Source organism: Sycon ciliatum, chromosome 8 (assembly GCF_964019385.1).
Source record: "Sycon ciliatum chromosome 8, ocSycCili1.1, whole genome shotgun sequence".
Classification (NCBI taxonomy): domain Eukaryota; kingdom Metazoa; phylum Porifera; class Calcarea; order Leucosolenida; family Sycettidae; genus Sycon; species Sycon ciliatum.
In genome coordinates this window covers 6,084,507-6,096,236 of record NC_088650.1, presented here as the reverse complement: position 1 = coordinate 6,096,236, position 11,730 = coordinate 6,084,507, and the positions used below count along the sequence as shown (strand labels likewise).

At 51.7% G+C, this 11,730-nt stretch overlaps 1 protein-coding gene across 1 annotated transcript; it reads right to left on the bottom strand.

Annotated features, from left to right (window-relative positions):
• Positions 1-1,457: 1,457 nt before the first annotated feature.
• LOC135823508 (uncharacterized) lies at positions 1,458-7,568 on the bottom strand. Its single transcript, XM_065336350.1, has one exon. It carries the CDS (start codon positions 7,566-7,568, stop codon positions 1,458-1,460), a length of 6,111 nt encoding a protein of 2,036 aa, XP_065192422.1.
• Positions 7,569-11,730: the final 4,162 nt, after the last annotated feature.

The following is an 11,730-nucleotide window of genomic DNA, read 5'->3' as shown; positions in this document are numbered from 1 at the left end:
GATTGACAGCATGTAACAAGGGGGAGGACACTGTGTTCGACTACTCCACCTTGTTTCATGCTGTCAATCTAACAATATGCGTGAACTACTAGTAGTAGTAGTATAACAAGGTTTATCTAATAGTAATACTAGTTTTGAACTAGTATTGGGTTATAATACTCAGCACTACTACTAGTACTACTACTAGACTGTACAGGTCATGTCAAGATCAAGGCAGTTGTTGCGAAACTGGGCGGCACTGAAAAGCACCACTACATGGCTACTAGTACTAGTAGTACTAGTAGTACTAGTACCTCCCATGCAGTTAGCATCAGGCCCGCCACCTCCGGTTCAGTTCTTGGCGTTCATATGTACATGTACGTGAGAATCACGTTTCACCCTAGCCTAGCCTAGCCGGGCCTAGCCGGGCCTAGGCCTGGCAGGGCTTACTTATTGCCCGCCCCCTGAGTCACACCACACACGTAGACACACACAAACACACACACACACACACACGCACATACACCACACACACACACGCACACACATGAACAGAAGGCACAATACATCAATTACCGCAATACCGGGTATTAATTTGGAGTTGCACTCTTGCATTCTTGTTCTGCAAGTATGCATCTTGCTATGTGAATACAATCATGCGGTACCAGCATATCATAGATAATTATAGTGTCTGTTGCTGTTCGGCCAACCTGAAAATAGGGTGAGCTCCTACTTGCCACGAAACTTCTAAAATAATTATGACTGTTTTTCGAAATGAGACCGGCGCACTAGAGCCAAGAAAAAAGAACTAATTACAGTGGCTACTCATGCTGCCCTCTGTTGCCCCGGCATGCGTTCAACCAGATACAACAGCAACTCGTAACAGTATGAGACCAAGAACTTTCTCCTCTGAGATAAAACTGCAAGAACAAAAACTGTAAACTGCTTCCTACAGTTCAAAACTGACAACTAAAAAACTTCAAAGGCATGGAAGTATACATTCTAGAATGACCAAAGCGAGAGCGCAACCGCAGCCTGCGAGTATCCACAGGACTGTGCACAAATGCAAAGACGAGTGAATATATTACGACTAGATAGCATGGAGACAGCACATGTATCAAACGATACGCTACTTGAATCTCAGACAATGCAAAGGTTGAGACTGGCCTGCGGTAACAATAGTCAATACATCAGGCGCCAGCAGCATGCACTAGAATAAAAGAAATGAAACCTGAGTACAATGAAAGGTCATGCAAGATTCACCACAAGCTGGGAATATTCCAGAACATATCCCCCTTCACTCACGAGCACAGGGTCAGCAAACAAACTGTGACGAGTGAGTACTACTACGGTACTGTATGATGAAAGAAAAACTTCATAGGTTGAGAGAGAGAGAGAGAGAGAGAGAGAGAGAGAGAGAGAGAGAGAGAGTACTGTCACAGGGCTGCCTGTAGCACTTCAGATACACAAGGCACAAACTACTCGGTGTCCAGAATAGGTACTAGATGGTGGATAGACCGTCGGTAGATCTTGTCGCCGATCTTAATATCCACTACTCGGACGAGCTTGTCTGCACCAGGATGCACTGCTGTGACTCTACCCATGGGCCATGTTCCACGGGGAGTGTTTGATGTAAGACACAGCATGATGTCACCTACGGCTACATTGCGACCTTGACGTTGCCACTTACGACGGACATTCAACAAGGGAACATACTCATCTCGCCACCTGTTCCACACGTCTGCTACAAGCCGCTGAACATACAACCAACGTTTGCGTGGGTCTCTGCTGGGGTGCTCGTCTGCTTTCACTTCCAGAGCCATTGGTGGGTCGAGTCGTCCGACTAGGAAATGTGCTGGTGTTAGAGGCTGCAAATCAGCTGCATCGGCACTTACAACTGTCAGCGGGCGCGAGTTCATCATGCCCTCAACCTGGCACATGGCAGTCACTAACTCTTCATCTGTGACGTCCGCTTTCCCAAGTACTGCTGTGAGTCCGCGCTTAGCCGTCTTGATGAGGGATTCGAATACGCCGCCGAAATGTGGTGCTCTAGGTGGGTTGAAGCGCCATCGCACGCCATCACTGACCAGTCGCTTCTCGATCTTCTCCTTGTCCATGGCCCGGACGGCCTCACGGAGTTCTCGCTCCGCGGCAGTGAAGTTGGTCCCGTTGTCGCTGACCATTTCAAGCGGGACACCACGGCGCTTTGTGAATCTCTCAAATGCTAACAGGAATGACTCAGTGGAGAGGCCATAGGATACCTCTAGGTGACAGGCACGAGTCTCAAGGCATGTGAACAGGCACAGGTACCGCTTAGCCTGCGTCTTACCTCGGCCCTGCTTGGTCAGGAAGGGACCCGCGTAATCAACTCCTGTACGGCTGAACGGTTTCAACGAGCCTGCAACTCGGAAGTCTGGAATCTGGCCCATCATCTGGGACGCTGGCTCCGCACGGTTCTTACGGCAAGTGACGCAGTTGCTTCGAACGACCTTGACTGTTGATGTTCCGTGAACAATCCAGTAGCGTTGTCGCAGATTGGCCAGAAGATGCTGTGGCCCAACTGCATGGAAGCACCGATGATCTTCCTGTTCGATTATCAGCTGGGTTACTCGGTGCTTTGCTGGTAGGATGACTGGGTGGCGTACGCCACTTGGCATGTTCTTTGTAGCTTGCAATCGACCTCCTACCGTCATCAGGGGTGACTCTGTTGCACTATCGAACTGGGGACAGAGAGGTGCCAGAGGATCCGATTTCAACATCGGTTGCCTAGACTGTAGACGATGGTATGCTGTACCATGGCAATCCTTCTGGGCAGTTGCAATCCAGTGCCGCTCTGCTACTGATACTTCGTCAGTGCTGAGAACTGGAACACTGATGGAGCGGGTGCCGCCAAGCTGTACTGGCACTCTCACTGGCGTGCTGGACGACTGGCTGTCCGATGCGGCATCCCCCTTCGCGGACTTGCTGTCACTGACTGCCTGCCGACAGTTTGCCACAAATCGCTTGCACCATGCTGTCACGCGTACCAGTCGTGACCATGTGCTAAAGCGACCCAGGATCTCGGAGGGTGGAGGGACGACTGCAACTAGCGCCGTCTTGAGCTGACCAGGCAGCGAGGATGTGCTGACTTCCTTCATCTGAGGCCACTCATCTGGCTGCTGGCGAAGAAACTGTGGACCGGACCACCACACTGCATCACGGCACAGTAATGCAGCAGACAAACCACGAGTACCTTTGTCTGCAGGGTTGTTCTTTCCGGGAACATGTCGCCACTGGTGTGCTCTCGTTGAGGTCTGGAGCTCAGAGATTCGGTTGCCAATGTCCACTTTGTAGCGCCGGCTGTGGCTTTGGACCCAGCCCAAGACGTTCATCGAGTCCGTCCAAAATGTGTGAGCTGACACTGGGATACCGATGGATTCAGCGACGAGATGACTAACGCGAACGCCAAGCACAGCTGCTCTCAGTTCAAGCTGCGGGATCGTCTGTCGCCTCACTGGTGCCGGCTTCGCTTTCGACATCGCTAGCGTTATTCGGGTGGTACCGTCTGGGTAGCTGGCTCTGACATACACAGCGGCTGCTATCGCCCGATCTGAGGCGTCGGAGAAGCAGTGCACGGAAAGACTGGCGTCTTCGGATGGCTGTTGTGGATCCTTGAAACAGCGGCTGATCTCCAGGTTACTCAGGTCTGGGAGGCCTTGGAACCAACCCTGCCACTTGACGACTTGTTCCTTTGGCAGCAGGTCGTCCCATCCCTGTCCCAGCAACCAGGCATCCTGCAGGAGTACCTTAGCCGTGATGACGTATGGCGAGATCAGGCCACGCGGATCGAATATGGAGGCCAGGCCGCGCAACACAGAGCGTCGGGTGAATGTCGTGATGTCCTTCATTTGATGCTGGAAGGTGAAGGCATCCTTCTCGGCGTTCCAACTGACGCCGAGAGTCTTGACAGTTGGGAGGCTGGTGTCACTGTCCACATCTCGGACGACATCAGGTGACCTATCTTCCTCTGGTATGGTGTTCATCACTTCAGCTTTGTTCGACAGCCATTTTCGCATGTGAAAACCGCCCTTGGCAAGTAGCTGCTGCGTTTGCTCTCTGGCCTGGATGGCACGCTGTGTGGATGGTAGTGATGACAGCATGTCGTCAACGTAGAGGTCTTTGCTTAGGCACTGCACGACGTCAGAGTCGTACTCATCACCGTGGTGCTTGATGACCTCTTTCACCGCTCGTCCTGCCAGATACGGTGACGCCTTAGCGCCGAAGAGCACACGGGTGAACTGATACACCTGCACTTGGCCATTGTCATCATACCACAGAAAGCGATGATAGCGCTGGTCACGTTCCGCCAGTTTGACTTGGAGGAACATCTCCGACACATCACCAACAAGCGCAACTGGTTCCAGTGAGAATCGGATCAACACACTGGTCATGTCGTTTTGAAGTGCAGGACCTGTAAACATCTCATCGTTGATGGAGTGTCCATCCCAGCGGGCTGCACCGTCAAATACTATTCTCACTTTTGACGTGGATTTATCTGAGCGTACTACCGGGAAATGGGGTAGGTACCACTGGTCGTTGCCGTCTTTGGCTATCTCATCCGGGTCCACGCGTCTCACGTAACCCGTGGCAATGTGTTTCTGCATAACGTCAGAGTACTGCTGCTTCACGGCTGGCCTTGACTGTAGCGAGCGTTGTAGACTGCGGAGCCGCTGCTCAGCCTGAGCTCTGTTGGACCTGACACGTGGCTTACCGCTGTCATTGACCCATGGGATTCGGACAGTTACCCGGTTGCCGTTGCAGCTGATTGATTGGCTCGTGAGCTCCTCGGCTCTTCTGTCATCGGGTGAAGGCGTCTCCTCTAGTGGGTTATCTGTGCCCGCCGACTCATCTCGCCAGAACTTCTCTACTAGCTCGGTCAGCCCATCAGTTAGCACTGTGTCAGTAGCTGGTGTAGTAGCTGTGATTGCACGAGTGGTGTCGACTCCTGTACCAATGCACACCCACCCGAGAGGAGTTCGTCGAGCAATGGGCGCTCTTGCTGTTTCTGCTCGCCGTTCTTCTAGAGTAGCATGAAGCTCGATGGCATTCAGGCCGATAAGCGCGTCGATCTGACTGCCCTTGATGGATGGGAAGTCAATATCACTGAGATGCGGCCAGCTGCTCTTGTGCTGATTCCAGTTCACTGCCGGTAATGGCACGGTGACGGTGGGCAGAACCCAAGCTTCAAGCTTGTTCATGGTCTTGTCGCCCAGAGCCGCCACTTGGATCTGTACATGCTCACGTCTTGCTGCGGTCTGCTTGCCGCCTACTCCGGAAGTGACGAGCTGCCGCTTGGGTCCACGCACATTGAGGGCTGTTGCCACGGACTGCTGGACATAACTCGTGGACGATGCTGGGTCCAGGAGTGCATTACCTTGGAGGCTCACACCATTGTGTCGGAATACAACAGGCACAACCATGAATGACTCGCCACTGTCAATCTCTGGCTGATGACTTGCGCAATGTGTTGTAGCAATCTTGGCAGGACCGCCACTGCTGGCCGAAGCTGCGTTGGCCTTGATTGCGGCATTTGATGGGTCTGCAGCGGAATCCGAGCGTCGGATGTTGTAGTGTAGCATGTCATGATGCGTGCGGCTGCACTTTGAACAGGGTTGCCTGGTACAAGTCTTTGCGCGATGATTGAGACCGAAGCATAGGGCGCAGACATCTGGCTTGGACTTGATGACTTTCCATCGGTCCCTGACCTCCATCTTAATGAAATCGGGGCAGCAGTGGAGCTGATGCGCCTTGCCACACGAGGGGCAGCTTCTGTCGGCACCTGCATCCTTGCTAGTTGCCACAAATGTTCGTTCAGACTTTGTAGCACTCTGCTTCGACCATGATCTTGCTGGTGCTGGTGCTGAGGCAGTGACTTCTGTCGACCGGAGTCGTTCATCGGCACGGCGTAGTGTGTTGACGCGTCTGAGGAGCCACTGTGTTAGCTGGTAAATATCACAGTCAGCATCGTCATACTTCTCCATGTACCTAAGCAACAGCGATTTCGGCAACTTCTGCGTAACCGATAGGTACAACTCACGGCCCGGTGTTACTGCACACATCTCCATATTCATGAGCATCGTCCGGAGTCTGAGGACAAACTTGGCAAAGTTGTCGTCTGACTCTTTTAGCTTCGGCCACTGCAAAATCTCCTTCTCTTGGCGCTCAACAGTGCGATTGTCGCCGCCATACCATGCATCTAGCTCCCTAAGGATGGTGTGGTAGGCTCCTGGACCGTCAAGCACGCCATCAACAAGGTCGCTGGCCGTGCCATGCATGAGACACTCACGCAGTTGTGCAAGTTTGTACGCTTCAGTCGTTAGTGGATCTTCGTCAACAACGCGGCGAAAGTTCTGCTTCCACCGGTCGTAGTCACTAGTCTTGCCAGAGAACTTTGGTAGCTCCAATGGCTTCACGTGAAAGCTGAAACTAGCAGGGTGTAGTGTCTGCAGTTGAGGTGGATAGGGCATGAAGGACTCTGCTTGCGGGTTTAGCACCTGCTTGGAGTGTTCTTGCACTGCCACTGGTGTTGGTTGCTGCTGTTTGGCCACTGCTGTATGCTTCTGTGGTGTATGCCATGGTGGTGTTGCATTCAGCATTGATACTGCCTTCTTGTTACTGCCAGGCAGTCTTGATTGTACTGCTGCACTGCGTATTGCTGGCTGTACAGGCACTGCATTACTAGCTGCCTGTATGGACACTGTAGTACGTCCTACAGCCACAGGCGCACCACTGGCCATTGACTTCTTGGCTGGCACTACTGACAGCACTGTACTGGTCACAGACTTTTGAGCGGGCGCGCGCATGAATGCTTGCGCCACTGGCCCCAGGGCAGGCACGCCAAACGCATTGACACTACATGTACTTGACTGAGCTGGGCTGTCTTCCGCCACACCTAATACAGCCTCAGGTTGTGTGGGCGCATTCACAGTACGAAACGTACCTTGCAAACTCCTTGGCTTGCCGTGGTCGCGTTGTCCGTTCACTCCACCGACATCACTCATCGTTCTGAAGTGCTCACGCGGTGGTAATTCGAATTTTCGACCAGGTCCGGCCAACTTGTCGTGCTCAGCAAGACTCTTGGCAGTCAATATTGCCCTGCCACTGGATGCAGCGTTTCCAGTCTCTGATTTGCGAGACGACACTTTGCTCCCTGACCCGGATCGTAGTGCAGCTGCAGATTCAGCCTCGGCTCTTCGAACCTCCAGTTCCTTCTGCACCAAACTTGTCTCACGAGCCAACTTGCGTGTCTCGGCTTCCTCCTCCAGCTCAGCGATTTGCCTTGCAGCCTCAAGTTCTACACGAAGCATCTCTGCACGAAGTGACGCCTGCGACGCAGCAGTTCCTGAAACTTTCGAGGGCGCATGTCCTGCAGAGCTCACGCTGTCCGGAACGTCACTCCAGTTATCAAACCCGTATCTGCTCGGCGGTCTCCCTTTGGTAGACCGCGAGCTCCGTCTACACTCAGCGCCTGGGACTTGCTCGTCGTCGCGCAGGACTTCTTGGATCTGGCTCTGAGATCCGGCTCGAATAGGACCACTATGGCTACTCATGCTGCCCTCTGTTGCCCCGGCATGCGTTCAACCAGATACAACAGCAACTCGTAACAGTATGAGACCAAGAACTTTCTCCTCTGAGATAAAACTGCAAGAACAAAAACTGTAAACTGCTTCCTACAGTTCAAAACTGACAACTAAAAAACTTCAAAGGCATGGAAGTATACATTCTAGAATGACCAAAGCGAGAGCGCAACCGCAGCCTGCGAGTATCCACAGGACTGTGCACAAATGCAAAGACGAGTGAATATATTACGACTAGATAGCATGGAGACAGCACATGTATCAAACGATACGCTACTTGAATCTCAGACAATGCAAAGGTTGAGACTGGCCTGCGGTAACGTCAATACATCAGGCGCCAGCAGCATGCACTAGAATAAAAGAAATGAAACCTGAGTACAATGAAAGGTCATGCAAGATTCACCACAAGCTGGGAATATTCCAGAACATACAGTTACTTCTAAAGTACTAATACTTGAGACATTATTACTACTGTAGTATAGACCCTTTGCACAATAACGGTCACGTGATCCGAGACGGGGCATCCTCTTCGATTTTTGTGCAGAGTATCAGTTGTTGGGCATGGTGAAACACTGTATTTTCCCATTTTGGAGATGGAGGAGAGAGTGTCGAGTAGTTTGCCATCGATGGCTGTGGAACCCGTGGAGGAGCTGTCAAATAAAGAATGGTCTGTGAAGGAACTGAACAGTTTTCTGCTGAATGAGGGTGCGTATCTGTCTCGAAAAAGAAGGAGTTATTGGAGCGGTAAGTTTTCCGCAGTCAGTGGATATTTCGGATTACTGTAGATTGAAATTTATTTATATTTTCTCTACCTTCTCTCCTCTGTCGATGTAGAGAACGCTTCTCAATGCAGAACCCTGATGCTCCTAGAACTAAGAGGGGCACCAGTCTTCCTCGAGTGTACCTTCATCATGCCCAACTTTGTCATGCGTCCGAGTGGATGAGTGATGAACTTCTGTTTCCCAGAGTGAGTGCCACACCATGCGTGCTCATCTCCAACGCAGGGGCAAGTCGCCGACGACAGTGAAGAGGGCTAGGGAGCTGATGGAGTAGTACTAGTGAAGAGGCCCGTGGATAGTGTCCATGAGTTTTACTTTGGTGGCTATGTGCATAATGTGAAAGTCTGTCATATCGTGCACACAGCCACAGCTCGAACTCAGATGACTTTCTCCGCACACCTGAGCGATGAGGCTGCGTCGCTCTGCACTTCAACATCAGCAGCTCGAGCAGCGCCAGCAAGCAGTCGATCTTCCTTGCAAAGACAGGGATGGGTCATGCCTTTTTCTCAGGCTCCAGAGTCTCTTGGCAGGGCATTCAGCGTCTTCGCAAAAGCAAGGATGAAAGTCGTCATCGACAAAGTGTTCCGAGCACAACACTGTGAACGATATCGCAGCACTGCGGCCCTCTTCTCGCCAGATAGCCAGGATTGCAGAGTGTGGAATGCCAGCATCACCAGGGAACGCATGGAAAGACGAGTGGGTTTCTTAGACTAGCCACTAGGGATGACGGTTGCTGCAAACAAGAACCCAACAGTGGTCCTTGGAAAGCATTTCCGGGAACTTCTTCCTTCAGAACTAAAAAAACTTCAAATGAAAAAGGCTGGGAAGTACATACATGAACATCGCGTCAGGACCGTGAAAACACAGCCTGTCACAGGAAACTTGATCACGTCCTGCAGCAAACCATGCATGCTGGTTGCATGCCAAGTGTGCAGCGCGTGCACAGCATGCCCCGTCTCGACCCCTCTCGCTTATTGTACAAAGGGTCTATTCTGCTCGTAAGTCTAGCACAGCGTGTCTAGATCTAATCAGATCTACGTAAAATGACTTGTGCTTGTACTTGTAGACCTGCACTGATTATGTACGTCTTCGACAACAAGCCATGCACTGGTAGGTATACTGTAGAGTCATGTACATCAGTCATCGTGGCATGTTGCCGGTATTCGGATACATGCCACATATGTACGTGTGCCCATAAAAACCGGCGTTTTAGTACTACCTGGCATGGTACATGCGTGGTGGTGGTGGTACATGGTGTGCATCGTTCGAGCAAGATTAAATTTTACGTGTGTGTAACAAAAATTGTAAATGTTACCATTGCATGGCGACCACGGAGAACGAAACCAAATCAGCGACTACCTTTCGACTAGGCGGATGTTGAACGCCCGTGTTTGTTCGAGATCAGATGTTCTTGGCCAAGGAGTATCAACAAAACAGCGAGGCATAGCAGCGCATTTCGGTCCTCAACGTGTTGCAGTTCTCCTCCGCACCCCCTGTGCTCAACGAGACTGCACGTCTTTGCACGAGCAAGAGTGAGACCGAGCTCAGAGCCAGGTGACTGACCCAGCGATTGCCCGCTAGCAGGATAGTCCTTCCTCCAACACGCTAGGCTACAGTTCAAAATTTCACTTCTGCTGAAGGCCTGCAGCCGACTGACAGCGTCGCAAACATATTGGCGGAAGGTGCAGGGTGGTGCGCGTCGCTCGCTACATAGTGCGGCGGAAGTATTTCGAAAATTGATGAGACTGCCACGGTTTTGTATGCGGTGTCGGACTGGTGACGGAGGTGCGGCGATGAGAAAGAGCAAGATCGCTTTGGCGACTCGTCGCTGGATGGTTGTGACGTGCTTACTGTTGATCACTGTAATAATATACTGGTACTTGAATCGTCGCGGCCTGCGATGGTACTCGCAATGGCCGGCCAAGATGGACCTGAAGTTGAGCAAGCTGGAATGCCAGCGTCCCCAAAAGGAGCTGGACAGCATGGCGGACCTGGCACACAGGACGTACCGGACGTTCGACAAGCTCAGCATCACGTCGTTCCTGACGTACGGCACGCTGTTCGGTGCACTGCGATACCGCGGTCCGGTGCCGTGGGATCTGGATGTCGACATGGGCGTTGTTGGCGCAACCATCGATCGCTACTCCCTGTCGCAACTGCGGGAGGCGTTCCGAAAGGAGGGTGTTACAATTCACTACGAGCAGTATGGTGGCCTCTACAAGCTGAGGCGGGACGGAATGTCCGTGGATATCTTCCCCTATTACAACACGTACGGTGGCGAGTGGATGTATCGGCATGGCTTGGAGTCCTACATATTCTTCGTCAACTACCGCTACCACCATCGCTTTCCCAAAAGTCTGCTTAAGGAGCCGCTGCCCAAGATCGAGTTTGGCGGTGTGATGATGAACATGACGCGCGGACGCTACAAGCTCCAGTCGTATCTGTTCCGTGACGACTGGTCGATCGAGGTGCGGCCGCCCGGCTGTGAGAGTGTGCAGGTTGAAGGTCGCCGGGACCCGGTCATCGTGACGTACGCACCTGAGGACCCCGATAACTATGCCTAGTTCTGTAGGGTGGACTACGTCAAAACGTGTCAGCAGTGACAGTGCTAGCATGCTGTCACTCCTTCTCACCTCGCCGATAGAGCCTTCGCACTAGGTACAGTCGACTGTGTGACAATGAAACATCGGACGGAAAATTGTGCGTACGTGTTTGGTTGACTCATTTCGTGCAGGGTTGCGGCAGAGCGCATCATTTGCTGGCTTACAAAACTGCCCTGTGCCGGGCCCTCGCCTGGGATTGTGATGGCTGGGCATTGTGATTTGTTTGATTTCTCCGCCATAGGTTCAGTTGATTCAGGAACGTGGTCGTATTTTAGATGATCGTGGCTCCACTCCACGGCGACCATTTTCTTGCTGGAAATGTCGGGACATTTCCAGTTTTGAACGCCGAGGAAAGAAAACTGCTTTCTGGCTGGCATTCCGTCGCAGCTTCGACCTCGCTGCGAATTTTACGCTCCTTTTTAAATTGGTACTTCAGAGTGATGGATGAACCTGGTCTTGCACAGTGGTGTCGTCTCTCTAACATCATTTATAGGTGCTTATACTGAAACGAAATAAACTCAAATCTTCTCTAGGTTACGCTGCTCTCGAAGAATCTTATTTCTTTTCTAATATTGCCACAAACTGTTTCTTTACTGATCTTTTGAGAGTGTTTCGAACTCTAACATACCCCAGAGGAGGAATTCTATAATATTTTTCAACTTGTTGGAAATGCAGTGACAGATGTCGAAGTTGAATGTCTGTACTGATCCGAGTATGCAACGTACATGTGCAGCCTGTCTGCTTCTTTAGTCC

What these genes read in the sequence shown, in the direction of transcription:
- LOC135823508 (XM_065336350.1), bottom strand. Translation starts at nt 7,568, where the DNA reads ATGAGTAGCCATAGTGGTCCTATTCGAGCCGGATCTCAGAGCCAGATC.